The sequence below is a fragment of the Acipenser ruthenus genome, chromosome 19 (genome assembly GCF_902713425.1).
Source record: "Acipenser ruthenus chromosome 19, fAciRut3.2 maternal haplotype, whole genome shotgun sequence".
Taxonomy (NCBI): domain Eukaryota; kingdom Metazoa; phylum Chordata; class Actinopteri; order Acipenseriformes; family Acipenseridae; genus Acipenser; species Acipenser ruthenus.
Window position 1 is genome coordinate 24,391,477 of NC_081207.1, and position 24,444 is coordinate 24,415,920.

General features: G+C 37.4%; 1 protein-coding gene across 2 annotated transcripts in view; it reads left to right on the forward strand.

Moving 5' to 3' along the window:
• The first annotated feature begins 8,803 nt into the window (after positions 1 to 8,803).
• Positions 8,804 to 24,444, forward strand: part of LOC117424492 (nuclear factor of activated T-cells 5) — a 48,472-nt gene continuing 32,831 nt past the window's right edge. For both annotated transcript variants that reach the window (XM_058992668.1, XM_058992667.1), the window contains exon 1: positions 8,804 to 9,131. In XM_058992668.1, coding sequence (XP_058848651.1) covers positions 9,059 to 9,131 — 73 coding nt within the window. In that variant the 5' untranslated portion in view covers positions 8,804 to 9,058. The remainder of the gene's footprint in view (positions 9,132 to 24,444) is intronic.

Genomic DNA, 24,444 nt, shown 5'->3' on the forward strand with positions numbered 1-24,444 from the left:
ATTCAAATTGTCAGTTTCTTCCTTATACTTAAATCACTCACAAATGTATTAAGACGAAACTGTCTGAACAACCGCTCAATTCCTTGCGTACCTTAAGGGGTTTACAGAACAATAATTACAAATGGTGCATGTTTAAAACAGAAAATGACCTTGGTCTTCTTATCTAGAAAATTACTGTCAGTGTATAACCTGTGTCACTACTCCTTTCAATTCACTAAGACTAGTCTTATTGTCTGAGCATTTAAAGTCGTTTGTCCAAAGGAAGGATTTTGTTGTTGAGACAATATTATGATGTGATAAGGCTTGCTCTCTTTCTCACTGCTCATTAGTATAAAAACATGTCTTATCAATGTTTATTGATTGACCAAATGTTTCCTCCCACTTACTGATCTGGCTGATAAGTCAATTACCTATTTTCACCTGCCAAGCCTCTGATCATTTCACTGACCAGTAGGGGGTGCTGAAGCACTATGAGGTGAACTAAGTTCTAGAACCAATTTCTCTCCCAAATCTGCAGTTACACAAATCCCTGCCAAGCTCAGAATGGACAGGATTCAAACTAGTGATTTCATGATTGTGTCTCTCACCCTGCCTGGTACTGTATGGACCACAAAGAACCTATTCTCACAACAACTTCAATATTCTAAACCAGATATTAGTTTGGGTTAGGTTTCTCACCCAAGCGTCACAATCAAAGCATTTTATGTGGAGTCAGCTGAGCTCCTGGAAGTGATTTTGTTTGTGTGTGCGCGGAGGGCACATTCATTAAAGCTATATGAAATAGACATTCTCAAGTAATTGTTTTGGTTAAATTATCCATTTTATCCTGTAGGTTGTAACATGTAACATCTTATTGGAACAAAAGGAATGCAGCCATATATGCATTTAATAACAGTCATGTTTTAAAGATAAGCTGAAATGGTCAAATTATAAAATTGTATAATTAAATAAGTTTAACAAATCTAAAAAAAGAAAAAGAAAAAAAATAAAGTGTACAAGATCTCCAGTGTTTCTGAGTTATTTAACTGGCTTACATTCATTGCTGCTGTCTTTGATGTCCTCTTTTGTTTTCCTCTTCTGTCTTCTGCAAACCAGAGAGAGCTTTGTGGACACCCACAGTATCACTTTACCAAATATTTTAGTCTCATAAACACCTCTCATATTTAGATATGCTTATAATATCACCATCAGCTTGCTAACCTCTTGTTTCCTGTACGATGTGTTCTTTCCCTCTCAGGTTTTGTGAGTGGTGACAGAGCAGGTCCAGTTGGACTGAGATGAAGAGGAAACAATGCTGCCCTTGCTTATCTGACTGCCCACTCTCTCTGCAGCTTACTCAGGGGAGCCCAACCTCAGTCCCTTATCTTGTGTGTAATCTAATTCACATGAACAGTAAAATGAACAAGTAATATATTTTCCTGTAAAAGGACCCTTTACTAATTCACTGTTTTCAATACACGAAGGTACTAAATCGCCATGTTTTTTATGTTTAAGTCAGATAATTAAATAAAGAGGAAGCACTGTATATATTTCTTGTTTTGTGACACACTTTTTTTTATTTAAAGTAATGTAAATATAATGTTTTGTAAAAGCATAGTCTACATAGTTAAGCATTGGCAAACAGGGTAAAGCACAGACAGGTATGGTAAAGCACAATAAATGCTCAGTATAAGCATCACAAACTCCACATTAGCAACATACAACTATGTGCTCCTTCAAATCAGACAACTGAAGCTCTGACTGCAGCATTTGAGTTGTGATAGATGTTGATTTAATATTCTGTTGTGACTCTGTCCTTTAAACCCTGTCTAATCAATCACCCCCGCTCCAGTTCTACTGTTTACCTGGGGGAGTAAGACTCCCTGACCCCAAAAGATTTCAGTATTGTGAACTCACCTAGCTGGCTGGTGTCCTATCACGTACAATTGAACCCTGCCACAGGAACAAGGCTTTATTTGCTGTAGTTTGAATGACTTTACAGCACATTCACTGTAATCAAGACTAAACTCAATATCCTTAAAGTTACTGTTATCCAAACAATAGGAGGGGAGTGAGAGAGAGTAACCTTTGCTCAATCAAATCGGGCACTATAAAACTATATATAGACACAGGGTCAGACTCACAAAGGGCATTGTTTTAGCACAGTACTAAATACTTTGTCTTTTTATAGTAACTCCAGTTCATAAAATACAATATAATGTAAACATGGTCCTATCAAATGAAATACAAATTTCAACGTGTTTTGAACTTCCTATCTACTGTACTCTGTATGCTAAAGAACAGTATGCACAATATGTGAGATCTTACTTATTGATAATTATGGCTGCTTTTACAAATATAAACATAAAATCAATCTCTTATCTTTATTTCTATTTATAGTCCCCGGAAGCTATTTTTGTAAATGTGGATATTGAGCATCATGTGTGAAAGAACAGGGTGTGGAATCAGAAGCATTTCAAAATACTGCAAACTTTACATAGATCACATATCTGAGTTTTACCTTGAAATGGTGAAACAGTTTACAACTAAGGTAATAAGCGAGCGATTATTTCACATGTTTTAAAACAGGTTCGTGGCAACAACAAAAAACTGAAGACAACCTACTCTCTCTATATACGGTATATACACATTCCTTTATGTAACCTGACTAAGAAGGCACTTGTATGTGCGTCTTTTTAAATGCAACACCCAAGAATGCAAGTTTTTTTTTACAAAGTGTTGCATATAAAAATAATAAAATACACTACTAAATCAAAATTCACGCAAAAGTGTACTCCAAGTTAATGGAGCGGCATAAAATAGTGCAGCGTCATAATAATAATTAAAGCCATCAGTGAGCACATGTCATGTCAAGTTACCTTTTCTGTAGGTCGCTTAAATATACTGAAGTACTAAAAGTTTACTTTTGAAGTCAATATCTTGCAGTGAAGTTGAACTATTTCAACAGGGCAGACCTCTAAAAAGAACACGTAACTCAAAATGGACCAGTCTGCAAAACATATTCCCACTCAACATAGCAAGCCCAGTCTTGGGTATGACCCGGTACACATTTTGTTTGACTTATGTCCATATAAGACAAGTTTACAAATGCAGTTTAGTTAAGGTGGTCAAACATTCGGTGCAAAACTAGTTCATATTTGGCTTCAATTTACAGCTAAAATAGCAGTAAAACCCCTTGTAATATTTTTCTACAATTAAATAGTTGTAGTTGTCACTGCTGTGTATTAATAACATCTAGAATAGTATAAAAGTGCCCTTAATGAAGGTGAAATGTACAGGTTTTCTGTCCTATTTGTCACTACATTTGTTTGTGTTACTACACCAGGAAAAGTATTGCACACATGCAAAGCAATGATATCTTATATGTTATATCTCTTCAGTGAGGCATTGAGAACTAACCAAGCAGCTTACCAGCCTGCAGTGTTATGCATAAACGATGTAATCACTTTCAGTGGGGAAGTGGGGCTACTCTTCCCCTTTAAACATAACTGATACACCATCCAGCTGGCTTTTCACCCTGCTTAACCCTCTGTCATCAGCATTACACAAAATCTGAAATCCACTTCTTATAATATATTTTTAAAGTGTTCACCATGTGCCTCAGTTCAAGCTGTTGCTGACCAAGTCAAAATTTCTTTTTATTTTCATACCTTAAATACCCGGCACCAAATCGCTTCCAGTCCAGTTGGTTAGATTACATTTCAATTATACCAGGTCTATCCTAATTTCAGGTTTTAGAACGTGCCAAAAAATAAAATAAATCACAATAACTGTGTGATACTCGTTGCATAAGAAAATCAGAAATCTCTCACAGTTGTTTTTGTTTTTTTCTATTTACAACGTGATTATATTTTATTCTAACATGAGTATAAGTTAATCTTAGGGATAGCCTGATTGATAAATTCAGTTATATAAAAATCATTTAGAATTTACCTTGCTGTCAGATGTTGCATTTTAAATAAAGGCCTGCATTGCTTTAAACTTAAGTGGCTTGACCAAAAATATTAAACAGTGCAAATAAAGTGCCAATAAAATGTAAGAAAAAGGTTATTACTGATGTGAAGTCCCTTTACTGTAACATTCCTATGTCATGCTGTTGTCTGCGGTGGTCATTAACTGAACAGAAGTAGATGGAATGTTCAACAGGGCTGTGGTCCTCAATGCCAATGCCCTTTTAAATGCCCAAATATTGTTTTGAGAAATTCCAACAAAGGCCAGAATTGGTCTAGGTCAAAAGGGCTGGTTAGGCAGATTTAAAAGCTGAAAGAAACCAATAACTGTGTTATTGCTGGTCACTTGGGGCCCTAGATGCCACATACTGTTTAAATGGTTGTCAGTACAACACAGCCTGCAGACCAGCTAGGGAGGTATTCAAGGAATGTGAGGCATGTTATGAAGGATCTCCATTGACAACAGAACTGGCAGAAGGCACAGATGTCATTGTCGATCAAATCAACAGTACTAATGTCAGTCTTGAAATCAGGACTTAAAGGATGTGTTGCAGTAAGAATACCTCTGTTAAGAAAGGGGAACAAGCCTAAAAGGCTAAAATGTGCACAAGAACACAGAAATTGGACTATGGAACAATGGTCAAAGGTGCCTTGGACTGTTGATGGATGGACAACGACACCTGTGCCATCTGCCTGTCCTGTTGTCAAGTCAATGCTTGTCTTCTTTCTATTCCTTAAGGATATTATCTTCAAGAATTGCTCATCCTTGTTAGACAGCTTTTTGGGACTTCCAGTCCTGGGTTTGTCTATTTAAGATGATGTTTCTCTGTACTTGTTGATTATGCTTCAGATACACACCTTGAAAATCAAGTGATACAAGTTATTTCACTCAATGTTTTTCCTTCTTTATGCAAGTCAAGGTTGATATAAGAGTAGAAAACACTAGTGGAAGCTTTGAGTAAATTGTTGATGCTCATAATGCATCAGAGTAGAAAATGCAACATGTCTAAGACTTTTGCACAGCAGTGAATATATATATGAAGCAGAGTTGACTATCTAAAACTATTTGCCTATCTACACAGCTCGTATGACATAGCAAAAACATGAATCTACAAAAGTGTAGGCAGTAAATAAAAATGTTGGCAGAAAGGTTGTCTGTCAAGGATCTATACAAAAATGGAACAGAATCTAACTGGTATCATGATCTCAACATAATGGTTTGAAATGTCAGCATCCTGAGATCAATTATCTTGTGATCTTGACAGAACACATTTCTTACTATTGGTACATTGCAGACCAAACCAACTCTGCCCTAGTTTTATATTTGATAAAATTTGAACAAGTTTTTCAGGCTGATTTCAATCCATAGAATATAAGACAACAGAAGAGAACATCAGCAGAACATCCACTTTGACTTGGAAATGCATGAAAGCAGCACTAGTCCCAGAAGCAATGCTTACTGTAACCAAGACCAGGGGTGTAGTGCTGGGGGGTCAGGGGGGAGTGCCGCCGCCACTTCTTTTGGGCAGGGAGAGCACCGCTTCCATACCTCACGTGTAGAATATTGAACTGGTCTGCCCCTGTTGTTAATATATGGATATACATGTGTATAACCCATACAAATAAGCAAAGAATACAATAAACGTAAGAAACCCTTGAGAGACAAATAATGAAAAAGAGTGTTACGCATAGGGTTATTAATAATAATGACAGTGTTTTAATCATGTGTGTATTAGTGTATGAAACTGCTTATGAAAAATAAGTGTTTATTTATGTATCTTTAATATAAATAGCTGTCAATCCAGTGCCTTGCATGTAATATTGTTTTGCAATAATACCTCAATACCTGATTGTCTGAATTTGTAATGAATTGGTACACTTGATAGCCCTTTCAAATACTGTAACTACTCTAGAGTGATAAACTGCAGTTCTGTTGAGTGTTTGGGGAAACAGGGACGTTATGCGGCATGGGGGGGGGGGGGGGGTTAAGATAGTAGCGACCCCTCACTTCTACATATAGCACTACACCACTGGCCAAGACTGTTTGAAACCAAGGAATAGACTAGAGCTACACTGAGTGCTGGGTTTGTCTTGGCTAAGAAAGAAATGAAATTGGATCACCAAACTTATTCCATGGTATCTGACACTTGGACTCAAACTCACAGAGGTAACAGAGTAGGGTAAGGCATATACCCTGTTGAATTAACTACAAACTCAGCTTAGCCTATTTCTGTGCCAGGAGGTGCAATATATATTACAGGCATGACAAGGTAGGCCCCATTCATAAACATATGAAGTGTGATAGACTACTTATAAACTGCTCCAGGGCTATAAGTTACTACATGCTATTGCTGTACGGGACGGGCACCGCCACCACCCCTCCCCTCCCCCACTTTTCCTACTGGAGGGGCCAGTATATGGTTTGGCCCCCCTACTTTTAACAATAAACTGCCTACATTTTTTTTTAAATATACTCATTGTGGCAGTGTGGCACTGTTGCATGTTAGGGTTTTTTTTTTTTTTCATAAACTGCGATTAATTTAAATTAGCAAATGTTTTCAGGTGGTCAGACACAAACAAGTCTCAATGGAACCAATTGTTATGGGAAAGGGAAATGGAAGTTTGACCGTAACATATTCTTAGCAGGATTTTTAAACGAAGAGGTCAGATCGAATTTACTCTACATGACACAAACTGAACTATACACACCAACATTTATTTTATCAGGTAAATTAATATTTTTTGTAATCCTTGTTGCTCTATAATTAAAATAATTGATCTAATTGTGAGAAGCGAATATTCCTCCATTCAGATTTAAACCGCATTGTTAGGGTTTGCATGGCCACGCTTGTTTTAAACAAGAAACAAGGCTCTGGTAATCTGTTTATTCAGGGTAATAAGTGCGTGCAGTTTTGCATGAAATCTGATCTGAATGAACCTTGCACTTTTTTCAAAAGAACCTACTTTGGGAAGCTATATAAAAAGTGAATATATCTATATAACTTACATTTCCCCTTTTCTGCTTTTTTGGCTTAGCAATATTTTTGAAAATGTAACTTTTTTCATTAAATTGCGCAACTTATTTTAAAATAAACAATATTATCTGGGTGACAGAACCCAATTTGTTTTATGTAGCTAATTACAGTCCACTGTATGTGTTTTACATACAGTATGCATCCGTTCAGTGACTGCTGTATATACAGTAACACATGTAGGTATATGACATTAATGTGCTGATTTGTCATTTGTCCTGTCATACTTCAGCAGCAGTAACAATATGAGTCTCAGGGTAAAGTCAGATGTTTGACATTTACCTATTTAAAGAATGTCACTAGAAGTAACAGCTACTCTTGTTTTGCAACTTTATGCACAGATGTATTCACCCAATATTGTGGCCCTCCCACTTTTTTATCCTTGATGGCACCTCTGGCACACAACAGCACCGGAGCCAATCTAAAAGTAGGGGGCCAAGGTCCAGGGGTGAGGGTATCACAGAGACAGTATATGCAGAGTGTAACTGCAACATTGTGTGCCAGAGGTGCCATCAAGGATAAAAAAAGTACTTTATTTCAAGCAATATTTTCAAATGGTTTAATTTGTTCTTCAAATCATATTGTAATATAAAACAAGTGTTCTGAACAACTATCATTAAATGACAGGTCTGAAAGTACTGCTACTGTAAACCTGGCTGCTCCTGTTTTAAACATCACCTGTTCAATGAAAACACTACAGTATGCAGTATTCTAAATTATTTAAAGGGTTCCCTAATTAATACTATACCTTCAGCTCAGTGTATTCTTGGCAGTGCCTGGATCAAGTTTCATTAAACTGTAAATCCTATTCTGCACCATGAAGCCAGTTTTATACACAGGTCAAAGACCGCCTCCACACATAGAGTTTTGTTTCATTGTTATTTATAAATAATTTCACATCCCTTCAATATTTTGCTTCTAGCATAAGTATTTCATAGCCTCAGTTCTTCCTATATGCTTTCTTCTTCATTACAGTTTGGTAACTTGAAGGATCCAGTGTAAGCAATATATAAGGCCAGCATAAATAATGGTGGGAAAATCAACAATTAGCAATGTATAAAATATTAATTATTAACTGTAGTTTAAAATATCATGACTATGTTGGGTAAATAATAAAATGGCTAACTATTAGTTAACTGTAAGTTGTTTATGTAGCCTAATCCATTAGTTGTGTTATATCTTACGGGTTATTAAATGGTTGAGCTATTCAAATCTGACCTATTAGTTAATCATGCTTTAATAAATTAGGAAATAAACTATTTACAAAAGCTTGAATGTCCTCCAAATGGCACAGTGCCTTACAGGGCTGAATGGTCATTCCATGCAAAACATACCCAGTGGATTTTGAAAATAGGTTAAAGAAACGTACAGTTAAAACACGAATAGTTCACTGGTTACATATACACAAAGGAACAAATGGCAAGATATGTAAGGTGTTATTGGTTTACCATTGACATTAACATATCGTTTCCAATGGCGTCTGAGTGAACAACATACCACATTACGTAGTTTTAAGCATTGATTTACATGCTTTCAGGCAAACATTTTAGACCTGTATGTATATAAGCAGATCATAGATACTGAGATACCAAAAAGGTGGTGATAAGATCAAAACAAAACATGTCAAGTATTTTAAATGAGGGAACCCATCCAACAGAAATGTTGCAGTGCAACTGTAGATTATTCTTGGCTAAACAAACAAACAAAAAAACACTCTTCAGTGGTGCTCCTGCTGCATACGTTTGTAATTTTGTTTTACATTTAACCCTCTTTGCTCACGTGACTTTCGGCTGTCGCCTCCTGCTAACTCGCGACTGCGCAAAGACTCTATGTCGCGTGGGAGGAGGTGACTAAAGGAAAGACAGAAACGGACAGAAGAGGACTGGAGCTGTAGAGCTGATATACCATCGACTGACGTAAAGGGGGAAACAATAAAACACTTCACACACACACAACCAACCAACAAACTTAACCGGCTCGTTTAGTTTATTTTAAACAGTTTTTATTTGCTTATTACAGTTTGTTTGTTACTGTTTTGGGGGCGTTCGTGTTTTGCTCAGTCCCAGAGGCATTACGATGCCCTCTGATTTCATCTCTCTGCTCAGCGCTGATCTCGACATTGATTCACCTAAATCTCTCTATTCAAAAGGTAACACTTTCTTTATTTGTATCATGTGCGGCTCTCTTCCATTGTGAACTTCTGCAGTTTTTGTTGAAAGTGCGTGTTGTTTTTTGCTTGCAATGGTGCCTTGGCACTGCAGTTTGATGGTACCAAGGCCACACTTCTCTTTGCTTGGTTACAGCGGTATTTCCGAGACGTGTATTTCAGATATGTATTAAAGTCTAATTGACTAAATGGTTGTCTTCATTTGTTTTTTTAAAACAAGGTTTAATTTTTTAGTGTCGTCAGTATTTCTAGTTATACTAGCGTATATTGATAAACAAGTTGGGGGTCTCTGAACTTAGGGGGTGGGTCAGGTCATCACTTTTCTTTCACACGGTGTTCTTCTATTCTTTTTTAAACAATCTACACAGGAACACAATGACTGCGTGCACTTTTTAGAAACATTAACGTGTAATATGTCACATCATAATATTTAGGTTACAAAAAAAAAAGTTATTTAAAAAATCTAATGTTATTTTTAGTGTTCCTTGCCATTCTTCCAAAAGTGAAATGCTGGGAATTTACTTATGTATTTCATGACGTTTTTATTTCACACGTCACCATTGATTTCTGTGCTTGTGTGGCATATCAAAACTTTATGCAAAAAAAAACTATTTATCCTAATTTTAAGGTTAATTTCACAATGCTAATACGTTGTTTGACTGGGCTGTACTGGTACGTATTGAGAGGTGTTTATGTTGTAAATATACATCATGTTACCATGACTCGACTCAAGCAGCCGAACTCTGTTGCAGAGACGGGAGCGTGCAATACATTTGCTTTCATGATCAAGCTAGTAATGTACTTTATTAAAAACGCGGTACACATGGATGATATTCATTGTAACTTACCGGCTGCTGATAAGAAAACACTCAAGATACTGTTCAACTCTTAAGACACCATATCTAATATTAATTATACACTTAGTGTTTACTGTTGCATAATTTAAAAAGCCTGTTATGTTAGGTGATGTGAGAATTATTTACTAATGTTATGTTATTTTTTTAGTCTTGAATTCCCATTGTTGCATAGATACTATGTTTGTGCCGTGTTACCTCCCAAGTTTAAAATAAATCACATAGTAAGTGCAGAATACAATGTACATGAGCGATACTTATGAATAACCGGTTTTGATACCGTGAATGTGACCTCCTTAGAGGAAGGAGAAAAGTTAACAGTACAGTAAGGGGAGTGGGACTTGCCATGGCTGCTGCTGTAATACTGCCTTTGCTAACCTCACTTAAACCAGCAAGCTGTGGTTCAGGGTCCACTGGCCCTTGATTTGATAAGGCATCGAACAACACACATTTGCTGCCAGAATGTATTTGAAGTGCAAATGTTTGTTGCTGTTCTCAAAAAGGTCATGTGGGCATGGTGCAAAATACAATCCATTCATACAGTAACTACAGTATTTACACATAAATTAGAACAAATACCTTCCTTCTCTTTACAGTTTCAAAACACTTGGACCCTTTTACTCTAGCCTTGGTATGTCAGTTTACTCTTCTAAATTTAGTAGTCGCCAATTGATTTTACTCTGTTTTTCTCCCAGTTTGAAATAGCCAATTGTATTTTAGGCTCAGCTTACCGCTACCAACCCCGCGCTAACTCGGGAGTGGCAAAGACAAACTCACGCTTTCCTCCGAAACGTGTGCCATCAGCCGACCACTTCTTTTCACCATGCAGGCCCACCATGCAGCCAACCCAGAGCTACAGCGTCGGAGGACAACGCAGCTCTGGGCAGCTTACAGGCAAGCTTGCATGCCCCCGGCCTGTCTACAGGGGGCACTGGTGTACGGTGAGCCGAGGACACCCTGGCTGACCTAGGCCTTCCTCCCCCCCTGGGCAGCGCTGGGCCAATTGTGCGCCGCCCCTGGGAACTCCCATCCATGATCGGCAGTGAAATAGCCTGGACTCAAACCGGTGACCTCCAGGCTATATGGAAGAGGTGTATTAATGACCTGGCACAAAAGTGGTTGTCTGGTGTCAAGGATACGTAGGTTTTGGAGACCTATTTAGCAGATCTACAAAATACAGTATATGTGTGGCCCATTGATAGCAGGTATAGACTGATTGCTGAAACTGTATCTCAATAGCTGAGTTTATTATAATTGAAATGCATGTTAGAAATCGCCACAGTATTACAATTATGCATGTAGGGTTATAGAGTAGCACAGCTGAGAATAAAAACATACTATAGCATTTTGCACTAAAAGGATGGTTTTGCAACAAGGTTAAAACATTTTTTTGCCCACTCCTGAATTGAACAAAACTTTGCAGATGTTTACTGTCTTGTACCATGAATACAAATAATGTCCGTTACTTTACCATGTGACCTAGTCCAAGATGGCGCACAGGCCTAGCTGTGATGCTGTGGACTGATGAACCCAACCATCAGGGGGATTGTTTTAACCATTCTGATCTAGCCACTAAGTCCCACAAAGCATCAAAAACATGGTCTCTATGTATTGCAACACATGCCACAGGATACAGGCATTGTGGGCACAACATCCACCGTTCTGGCTCCAGACCTGCATGTGCAGTACCATGTTATTGGCTATATGACATTAGAGGCACCATTGTTGTATTTGTGCCAAAGGAGGTAATACTTGCCACCTGGAGCGTACACCCTTGTTTGTTTGCTTCAGTTGGTAAACACCTTGGGAAATGTCCTTCAACTTTTTATCCGACTTACTTGGTAAGACCGGCAAGCTACAGTATCATCCATTGACACCCATGGTGACAATTTTGTGAGGAGATTATCTCTTTCTTTACTAAGCTGCAGGTGATTAGATGTGTGCAACAGTGTGACAGCATGTCTATTATGAATCTGAGACATCTTTGAGCCCACACTAATGGAAGTGGAAAAAGCATGTGTAATATATGACCCCTTTGTCCATATACCCTTAAGCTCCTGGGTGCCACATTTGAACATTTGTGGGTTGTGTTTTTTGTTTTTTTTTTGCATTGCGTCTCCTACTCAATTCTTTGCTCATATCTGTCCCTTTGAATGTCTGCTCTTATGGCACGCTTTGCAGTGGAACCCCTTTGCAGATATTAAGATGGCAACATGTTGGCCCCATAGTAAATGTGATGTGCGGCATCATTTGTGTGGCAATGCCATAAATCATTGTGTTGGCGTACGTTGAAACATAACATTCTTTGTATGCCATTTTTTTGGGGGTGGGGAGGGGGGAGCTAAATCTAATACTTATTGTAAGCTGTCCTTTATAGTTGTATTGCTACTTCATTTGCAAAGCCATTTTCATGTTAATTTCAGTGCAAATGTCTGTCTCTTCAATTTGTAAAAAAAAAAAAAAAAGCGATTCATTTTTCAAAACAAGAAATGAATGATAATTTTATTGGCTTGTACTGATTTTATTTTCTTAAAACCCACAGCCTCTTTTTTCTGAATGCCTCCTGTGATTTTGTGATTGAGTGTTTAAAGTTATGGGTGAGGCCTAGTTGCACACAGCAATGCATCTAACCCTGGGCTTGCTAACTGAATAAGCTGGATTTGTGTAATTAATTCATGTTTAAACTTTTTAAAGCTAGTTTGCTGTTATTATAACTACAGTGGTTTGTTCTTCATATCAGCAGTTCAAGGCTGAATAGGTTTCTTGGACCTTTTTCATATGTCTATTTATATGTAAAAAATGTATTTATGCTTTAGGTGTGAGACTTCAAGACAAACAATGCTGCTTTGTATTTGACCTTACTCCTTTATTGATTATATGTACAAATGACTATCGCCATCACAAATTTGATGCAAAACATTAAACTTAATAACTACACATAGTTGATTAATAATTAACCCACCTTAAAGTTACTGTATTGCCTATAACAAAATTAAGAGACCCCTTCAACCAAGACCGGTGTTAAAACCGCTTTCCTGAGCCACAGTTGTTTTTTTTTTGGGAGAGACAGTAGTAGTAGTAGTAGGCAATAAAATATTACCTGTGATATGGTGCAGACTCTGCATTGTTCTCAGAAGAAATATACAGTTTTTTTTTTTCCCCCACATACAAACTGGAATTTTAACATACAGGAGTCGGTTGCTTGAAAGAATTGGAAAAAGGGTTTTATACAAAAAAAAAGTAAATAAACCAGAAATGCATTTTTAGTTTGAACCACTTTATTTTTACACACTTTACAGTGACCTGCATAATAATGTAAATAATATTGGTATGTGGAATTATGCTTGGAACTCACTATCCTTAGCTTTAGAAATAGAACTGTAATCTGTGGCTGTGTTGGAAACTAAGCTGAAAAACCACAAGAGTGGATGATTTAAACAGTGTTGAATTAGTTTGCATACAAAAACAGTAACATCTTGTGATTCTATCAGGAAATGACTCTGTGACCCTTGTAATGTGTAAAAGATGTTTCTCCTTTGCATAATTTGAATTCATGTTTAACCCTTTACAAAAGGTTCGTTTTAGATTTGTCATATGTTTCTACTTCTAGGGTATACTGTAGATAAGTAAGGAATCAGCCTAGATTATTGTTGTACCGTATATGTTCATGAAAAACTCAATTACAGTAGCTGAATATTTGGGTGCAAAAACGCTTGATTGGGTGAACTGCAAATTCAGAATGATCACTGATACATACTTTTTCATGTTGCTTTGTTCTGGATGCCAGATTCACTGAACTGTATTGCAAACCTACCCGAATTTGATAAAACTGCTGGATATGTTTTGGTGGAATTTAAGAATACATTTGCACAGTTTGTCTGTGTGTTTAAAACAAGTACAGTTCTTGACACTACGACTGGGATTGAGCTACCAAATCAGAATTTTGTGAATCAAATATTTTTTGGGACTGTTTTGAAATAAAATTTGCTGTTTAAAATCAGCAATGACAAGAAATGTAAATGTCTGTTTTCCTATTCAAATACTTTAAATTGATTGCTGAAATGTCTCAGTAACTATAAAGCGGAATCTTGGCACAATGTGGCATCCTGTAATGTGTTCGTGGTATTGAAAAGGTTACATCAGACAAGATTGTTCATTAACAAAACCATCTCCAATATCAGATTTTTAGGGCTAATGAACCTTTCTCCAAAACCTCAGTGAATGAATTAAGCTGCAGTATAACACATGACAGTATTTAAAGGTGATGCAAACAGAGGTACTTTCGAACGTTCATAATGTCTCCCAGCTGCCAGCAGAATTGACCTGTGTACCTACAGGGATAAAAGTAAACATGTTTTTTTAAGCACATGCTGCAACCATGCAAACCTAACAATCTGCATCTATTATAGTTATACATTATATGACTTCAAATGGAAAATGCATCCAACCCCTTTGTCCATACACCTCTTGTCCATGGCTGTCTCCTCTTTATTACACCCATTATTTGACAAAGTTGAGTTGCCCAGGTACTAAAAGTAGGCGTATTACAAACCTCTTTCAGAGTGGTCATACTGCTCTCGTTAAAAAAAACTAAAAACAATTAAACCTAGTCTGGATTGGCCTACTCTACTGCAGGCATTTCTGTATCCTTATTAAATATGATCCCAGTGTCTTCTTTTTTGCACTTATAGTTTAATTCTAGCATGATCTGTGTAATGTTTTGTTAGTTTCCTATACTCAAATACATTCCAACAAAACTTTTACTTGCCTACTGTATTGCTACAATTTATCCTGGCATAAAACATAAAATCCAAGGTATAATTTATTAGCAAGGATACATTTTCAGAATAGTACTACTTACAAATAAACAAACAAGCAGACAATTCCCAGACTATGCGTTTGCTTTAACATGAAGGTAAGCTTTTGAATTGATTGCGTCAGAGATTATGTCCCATTTCAGTTCACTGCCCTCAGGATTAGTGATGGTGAGCACGTCTGTTTTAGTCATCATATTTACAGGATTATTTGTGATAATAATCTCTGCATATATAATACAAGTCACGATTACTCTTATTGTACATTTACCATGTCTGCATTATTGTGATTGTTAGAAATGCAGTATTAACCCTTTGCGGTCCTATGTCCGAAATCATCAAAAAGACTTACAGGTCTCTAGTCGTTGTTTCTCCGGAAAAAGCAGAGAAAACCATTCAATGGCTGAGTGAGACCGATAGGAGCCGAGAGAAGCTGAAAAAAAATGGGCGTATCTGAGCAATACAGATAACCCCGTCACCACAGAGATAACACAGACATAAACAAACAAGACAGCTGCTTCTGCATCCAGCGCTCAAAGAATATCAGTACAGTAATAAAATAATGACTTGGATCGCATTATTGAGGAGTTTGGAGATAAAACGAGTGATCAGGAGATGATTTATTGGTATGCGCTACTATGAAGAGGTATGTGAAAAATACAGCGAACAAGGGGTGGGGCAGGGCTGGAGATGCAGTACTAAGTGACCTGTTGATATGTAGTGCCTTTTAAACCTGTTTTACTGTGAAAAAAAATACTTTTAAACAGCGCGTCTAAAATAAACTGCATGTGTGAAAATAAATTGGACCTGACGTGCCTGAGACGCACTGAATAAAGGGTTAAAGAGCATTTACATTGGCTAAAAAAGGGACGTTTTTTTTGGAGTGTCTAGTTGGTTTGTGTTGGCAAGAAACCGGCCAGTGCGGTAAATTGCTATGCAATGATCTTTCAGTGGGAGCACACCACTTCCTGCAGGGCATTGTCTGAAGTTTTTTTAGATTCAAGTGCTGTTCAAAATACTTCTTTTAAATGCCTAGGACACCCAATAATTGTACACCCAGGCCTTTGGGATGCATACAGGATCAGTTCACATGTTCAAAATGCAAGCATTGCCACAAAGGTGTCAGAAGTGTGGGAAACTTCTTCCTTTTTAAGATAAGCCAATTATTTTACCCGTGTATAGCTTGTATGTAAAGCTAGCGAACACGATATTTCAACTCGCTTATCGTTATTATATAACCCTGATTTAAATTAGGAAACAGTTTACGGTTTTAAAGACAAGCTCAATGGTCAGATCTCAGAAAGTAAATGCAGAGAAACATCAGCCCAATATGAAATGATTTATTTATTTATTTATTTATTTATTTAATTAATTAATTAATTAATTTTTTTATAAATGTCACTAAAGCTATGTTTGCTGTATAGTGTTAAAGATATGAAATAAATACTATTCGGGGCTGTACGTTTAGATTTTTAACTACTGGCCCCTTGGGCCACTGAGCTACTGTTTTTACTGGCCCTGTTGCAAATTTATCTGGCCCAAAATATTTATATATTTTTTCATGATGGTTTTTAGTTTCTAACTGTGTATGGTAACCAAAGAGAGCCCAGGTCTCAAAAGAAAGTGTCTAAATGAAGCCTTCCATATATACATTTAACATGCACACTTGTGTCTATGCATCACTGGATTTTGGTAGTCATGATTTCTTTGGTTTTCAGACTTCATGTCTGTTGTTGCAGGCAGTTTAGTTTTTGCATGCAAGTCGTGAACCAGCCAAAGTTCCAGTAACTGCCTGTGACAAGCTGGCTTTAGTGGTGACGTCAGACCAGAAAGGAGTACACAGACAGACAGTAGTGGTGAGTGAACCTGAGACGCTGTTGCGCTCAGTGTTTTAATAACACACAGAAAATAAAAAGGTTGAACAAAACAGAAAACAGGACACGGCACTTGATGCCAAAATAAACAGACAAACAAAACGAATAGACACTAACAAACAGGGTGGACGAACGCTAAACACAAAACAAGTACCGTTCTGGTTCTCCAGCACGTAGTAGCAGTTGTTTTGCTTACATTTATGTTTCCTCTTTCTCTTTCACTCCCTTTCTCCACTCTCGAACACACAACCCCGAGTGAGTGAAACGTGCATCTATATATACAATTGTGCTAGGATTCAATTACCAATTAATTATTCACTTGAATCCCAGCACGTGAACTAAATCTGTGCAACCCCGTGCTCACATATTATTAACTACTTTAAATGCACGTGAAGTGCAATCCCTGTGCCTAAATACAGTTATACATTTTAAATAACTTGTGCTACACACACCCATTTATATCCCGTGCAGCAATACACCAGCATTAACACACCACACGCAACATATAACACAGAAATGCACAGGGGCGGGGCACATTGCCACACTGCCTTACAATATTTTACAGAACACACACTAGCAACGGGAATGCACATATTCTTAATCAGTCTTATTTAAAAAAAAAAAAAAAATATATATATATATATATATATATATATATATATATATATATATATATATATATATATTGTATGTTCAGTTTTGCCCCAAGATCCTTGTTTGTGCTTCAGTGTGTGAAGATTATACTGTATTCACAGACACCATCTAGAGCGTTCTGTTTATTATGGATGTTTGCTTTTTACTGCATTCAGTAACTCCATCCACAGTAATGGTGAGTGTTTATTTCAAATGATGAAGCATTTGTGGTACGGCAATTTTTTGTTTGGCATAATTATTTACATACCACGGTTTTCTCGTCTAGTTCCTCAAAATAATTCCAAACATGGCTTTGCCTTGTTCCTTTGTTTACAGATGCAATTTTATTAAAAATAAATGCTTTTCTTACCCCGTGTGGACTGAACTATACCACGCCCACTACAGCATGATCACACAGTGCACCAGTGAAGCACCAGATCGACCGAGAATAAAACCTGCCCCAGTGTCAATATTTCTGGAGCACCAATTTGAAAAACTACTTCCTTTTTATAATATCTGCGCTTACTGTGGCACCACAGCAGCCGGATACGTGACGGATTGCTGTATATGATGATAAATTACTAAAATGAATACATTAAAAAAATATGCGTTTGGTGAAATTTGTCATGGGACTGGTTATACGTCTAACATATAATTCAACGTTTAACCACTTCTTCAGTTTACAGGTCTGAAATGCCCATCCCTAGTAATTAGGTAGGCATGTTTGGTTCATCCTTTGCTAGTTAGAAACTAACAAAAGTGTGGTGCTAGTCCCGATGTAAACAAATTCGTATGTGAAGTTCCTAATTTAGTAAACGCTCCTACAAATCGATTAGTCATCTGTTTGCACCTCGTTACTGAGCGGTTTACTGAGTGACTACTGTACTGTGTGCTGAGAAACTGATACTGACAGCACCTGACTAGATGAGAGGAAAGATTGACACCAATGACACAAGTAAAGTTTATTTTATTGTTCATTAAATGTGTTGCTATTTACAAAAATGCTGGCTGGTTTGTGGAGTTGGGGGTTACATCCTGCGAGTGATTAAATAACTATGAATTACGACCTAAATAATTTAATGTAGTCACGTACACACACGGTATTCACTAAAGTCCCAATTTAAAGGCAGTACATTTTATTTATTTATTTATTTATTTATTTATTTTTTGATTAGCAGTGGGGAAAAAACCGCTTTAGCAAGTACAGTAGAATCTGCCAGAACTGACGGACGCTGAATTGACTAGATTGGATACTAATGAGAGCATAAAAAATACAAAAAAAAAACGAACAAAACGCGGATTTGAATATGTGTTGTTTTGCAATTAAAATGGTACTACTGTTTTGGTATAAAAAAGGGTGTTTTAAAAATGTAATTTCAGCTTTCAATCACTTAAAATATGCTGAGGAGAATGAAAACAACACCAAGCTACAGACAGCGATTCCCAAACTTTAAACTTATTACTGTTTTATAGGTAACAATTCAATTTTGTTATGAATATATTGTTCTATGTTTTAACAATAACACTATGTAACACAATTTTTGTTCCTGGGTAGTAAGTGTTATTTCCTAATTGCTTATGCCTCAAAAGTATAGAAAATGGCTATTATTCCCCACAAACTTTGCTTTTGTGACCAGGACAGTGATATTTTGAAATTTACCTATTTCCAATGAGAAAACAGGCGAATTTGTGTCTTTTCGTTCACATAAAGTCAGAAAAAAACAACATATGAATCCAAATTAACATGTATTTATACTAAAGTAATACAAAAATGACTACAAAAGATTTAGAAGTGAGTAGTTTTTCGAGATTTACGATTATACTGTACATCACTTTCACGAATCAGACCCCAAATGTAGTCTCCCATCATGTTCTCGTTCTACTGTCCTTGGTAGCGGCGTTCAAAGTCCAGTATATCCTGGTGGAAGCGCTCGCCTTGCTTCTCCGAGTACGCTCCCATGTTCTCCTTGAATTTATCAAGATGAGCATCAAGGATATGGACTTTGAGGGACATCCTACAGCCCATTGTGCCGTAGTTCTTCACCAGAGTCTCAACCAGCTCCACATAGTTTTCGGCCTTGTGATTGCCCAGGAAGCCCCGAACCACTGCGACAAAGCTGTTCCAAGCCGCTTTCTCCTTACTAGTGAGCTTCTTGGGGAATTCATTGCACTCCAGGATCTTCTTTATCTGTGGTCCGACGAAGACACCGGCTTTGACCTTTGCCTCAGACAGTTTAGGGAAGAAGTCTTGAAGGTACTTGAAGGCTGCCGACTCCTTATCTAGAGCTCTGACAAATTGTTTCATAAGGCCCAATTTTATGTGCAGTGGTGGCATCAGCACCTTCCGGGGGTCCACCAGTGGCTCCCACTTGACGTTGTTCCTCCCCACAGAGAACTCGGTCCGCTGTGGCCAGTCCCGCCTGTGGTAGTGCGCCTTGGTGTCCCTGCTGTCCCAAAGGCAAAGATAGCAGGGAAACTTGGTAAAACCGCCTTGGAGACCCATCAGGAATGCCACCATTTTGAAGTCTCTTATGACCTGCCAGCCGTAGACCTCTCGCAACATTTTTCATATATGATATATTTTTTCAATAACATTGAAAATTGTAAAACATTTTAAAATTAAAAACTTTTACAATTTAAAAAATTAACAAATTTTATAACATAAAATTCCGAGCAACAATTGTCCATCTTACCTTCCAGAGGCTTTTTGCAGTGCTCGCAGGTGAAATGAGGTGCCCAGGGTTTGTCTTGATCCCCGACAGGCATGCCGAAATATGCCTTGTAGGCTTCGCACATCTTAGCAGATACTTCCACGGAGTACTTTTTTGCTCTTGTCTTGATAAATTGGCCGCAGACATAGCAAAATGCATCTGCCGGATGCTTGCAGCCTCTTGATGCCATCTTAGAAAAATGCAGATATGTATCCACTTAGGCTGCAGGAACTAAACTGAACTGGTGGGCTTAAGGCCCCTGTATTTATACTACTATTTATATTACTGGAAAGTTCTAGAAAGTTCTAAAAGTTACTCCAAGTTTACTCAGCACTGAATCTATCTGGAATGTTCTGGAAAATAGGTCAATTTCAAAATATCACTGTCCTGGTCACAAAAGCAAAGTTTGTGGGGAATAATAGCCATTTTCTATACTTTTGAAGCATAAGCAATTAGGAAATAACACTTACTACCCGGAACCAAAAAAAAATAAAATAAATGTGTTACATGGTGTAATGTTCATTATGATGATTGTTTATTTATTAGTTTTAAAAGGTTTAGTAAAATGTAGCCTACTTTTTGATTCCGTTGGTACAACCGGCCCCCTTAATCCTTAATCACATCTTCAGTCTGTCCACATTTTTGTAAAATGACTTTACATTTACTTCAAAGATGCAACGTGTTTCAGTAAAATCAAACGCCCAATAAACTTCGCAGAGGGAGAACACAAATGTAAATGTCATATTAAGTGGGTTGGCATTGCAGGGGAGGTGAAGGGTGGTTTCAGTTCTGTTCCGAGTGACTGTTTTGTGAGCAGTATGAATGCTTATTCACCACTGCTACATCCCATTAGAAAATAGACTTTTCCTGCATTTTTTTAACGCAAGACTTAACCTGACAGTATATCTGTATATTTGTTTTAAATACTCACCTAGAGGATTACTGAGACACAGACATCTAGTCCTCATCAGATTTAACCCTGCTAAGGGCAACATAACTACACCAGAGAAGGTAACTACTTATGATGAGAACTATCAACCTTTTACAGGTAGAACTGTCAAAAGCTATCCTGAAAAAACTGGTGTTTGCCCTTTTTAGTAATAGTAACTGTGCATGGTGAGCTGCAGTTTCTAGGCTGCCTGCTATGAACCAGAATGGGGATGGTTTTACTGTATGTGTTACTATAAGGCATGTCAAGCACATGATGAGCATAAGTATTTGCAACATTGCCAAGTAATTCTCTGCTGAAATATATTTCTGTGGATATGGTGTTCAAGAATGTAGTCACGTGGCTTCCTCGCATTTATATTGCCAAGATCTAAGCATCAACATTCTACATTGACTGAAATTGCAACAAGCCAGTTAAAAGTAACTACAGTACGTAGAAAGTGGCAAACCAGGCAAGCACTTCTGGGTACAACACAACTACGGTAGCCAGATTGTAGGTTTATAAAGGCAGAAATACAGAGTATTTTTGTCCCAAAAGATTGGTGGGCGGCCATGTCTGTACAAGCGTGACATACTACACATAATAATGCAGATGATATGAAAGAAGGGCATGGATGTGGTTGACATGTTACATTTTAAACATGCTACAGTACATTCACATATTTTAAAATATTAAGAGCAGCTTTAAGATTTCATTGGCTGTGACTAGTATTGTGCTCATCTGCTTTTGGCATCAAGGTTTGTAGTCGAAAAAGAGTAATGTGTGGGGGCCTATACTGCTATAATGAGAATGATAGGAGGACACTTTTTTTTTTTTTCCCTGGTCCTAGAAACTATCAGATTGATTTCATGTAGAATTAGGGAAGTTGGTATGTTACAATTGTGAATTCATCATCTTGGCTCTGTTGGGTCCCAAAAGATATGCCATCTGAAATTGCTACAGTACCCCTATGAAATATTTAGATGAGAAATCTGGGTTGTCAGTGGCTCATGTTACCTTGAGGTGTAGTGTTGGGCAGGTGTAACTTCTATAAAACATTACAAGTTCCTCATTTTTAAAATTATTGACAACTTTCTAACTGTCCAGATGGGGATTAACAGTAAAATACATACATACAAATTTGAGAACTTGGACTGTCAAAAGGAGTAAAAAATGGATGAACTATGTAGTCATATAGATATACTTTAACTTGGCAATAAGTTTTTGTTGGATCAAACTGTTTTGATATACTGTAGACTCCAATAGGAAAGCACAGAGTATTCTTCACCCTTCTGTTATTTATTTATTTATTTATTTATTTATTTATTTCTTAGCAGACGCCCTTATCCAGGGTGACTTACAATTAGTTTAGGCTATAAGTGGTGTCATGTGATGTTTAAGATAGTAGCTTCCCAGAAGCTCAAATTCCTGTATGTAAATGGAATTCCGGTTTTATAATTGCGTTGTTCCACAGTTTAAATTCTTCTGATTTCCATTGCCATGCTACTATAATTTATAATAATAATAATAATAATAATATTTGCTGAACTATCGGGTCATTCACTCTTGTAATTTCTAGTTGCCAGAATGTGTAATATGTAATTCATCATGCCTACAGTAGTAGTTTACAGTGAATGTTGTTTGGACAAATGCAGGGGAGTTAAGCTATACAGCATGGGGTCTTGGTTGTAATAAGAGCATGGGTTTAAAATACGGTTTGAATCCCTCACAAATACTTTTAAAATGCTAGATTGCTTTTAAAGAATACAAAGGTAAAACAAATTGATCAGTTTTCAGAATTAAAAAAAACAATCTTTATCGGCTTATTTCAACATTCTTATGGCCAAAGTTAACAATAACTCCAGAGCAGATATGGCAAAATCCAGAGTTATATTGAACTCATTCTTGTAAATCCAAGGGATGTGTATTCAGAAAACTATTTAATTAGGCCTATTTGAATGTAGAGCATTTACTTCTGGCTGTATATTATAAATAGATACATTTATAAGTAGCGGAGAGGAGGTTTGATAGAGGCTGTATTTCTTGCAAAACATTTGTTCACTTTTGAAAGATCACACAAGTATTGCACATAAAATAAAAGGATTCAGTCAAGATCTGTACAGTGCTACCGGTTTCCGTTTTGAACCCTCCATCATTGTGACTCATTCTATTTCAAAACATTAAATCATCTACAGTGCATTTATTTATTTATTTATTTATTTATTAATTAATTTAGTTGTTGCCAATTAGTTTTTTATTATTTTCTCCCCAATTTGAAATGCCCAATTATTTTTAGGCTCAGCTCACCGCTACCACTCCTGCGCTGACTCTGGAGGGGCGAAGATGAACACACGCTGTCCTCTGAAGCGTGTGCCGTCAGCCGCCCGCTTCTTTACACTCTGCAGACTCGCCGTGCATCCGCCTCAGAGCTACAGCGTCGAAGGATAACGCAGCTCTGGGCAGCTTACAGGCAAGCCTGCAGGCGCCCGGCCAGACTACAGGGGTCGCTGGTGCGTGGTGAGCCGAGGACAACCTGGCAGACCTAACCCTCCCTCCCCCCGGACGACGCTCGGCCAATTGCGCGCCGCCCCCTGGGAGCTCCCGTCCACGGTGGGCTGTGGAATAGCCTGAACTCGAACCGTCTACAGTGCATTTTTAACTTCTTACTTGCTTGATTTCCTGAGTTTGTGTTTGAAATAATTTTCTGTTGTTTCTGCTTAGATCATTATTTTTCATGCTTAATTCCAGCAGTAGCAGGAGGGGAGTATTTCAGTGTTGCATGTGTGCAACAATGGGATGTTTTCTTTCATAATATCAGTGCTAGATTTGGTTAATAAGCATGGCAAATATTGGTTTAGGTATTAAAAATATATATTAAAGAATTATACCGAACAAACTAAATACAGGTGACAAATGTAATATTTTGAAATTGTAGGTTATTTGGCTAGTTGGGGGGGTGGGAAATATAAGAATTAAATAAAAAATGTTAATGCCTGAGTAGCAGTATGTTGGGATGTGTCTTGATTCAAATGCTAGATTGCTTGTGGTTCAAATGCTAGGTTTCTTGTGGTTACAAATAAACAATAACACCAGAAGACGAGGGCTTGGTAATGGCCGCCTCATGCAGTTGAATGTCCTGAACTGAAAGCAAGGGTATTTATCATAATGAGAAGGGCCTTACCAGACAGCAAAGCTCTCTTATGAGGGTTCTATTACTTTTACAAAATTGCTGTGTTAAAATTAGCATTTCAAGTCTGTTTTGGGTTTTTTTCGTGATTTTTATGACGCACTAGTTTTAGTTGTTAATGACCACAAACATTTTCCTCAATATTCCATGAGTAAATGCGGTTTGCTCAGAATTCAGTGTGTGTTCTGGTAGCCTTCAGGCTTCATTATCCCAATTTAAATGGTTAATTATGAAGCCTTTACAATATTAAAAGGGAGTTACTCAGTATTTCTGCTGACAGCAAACACGTTCTTT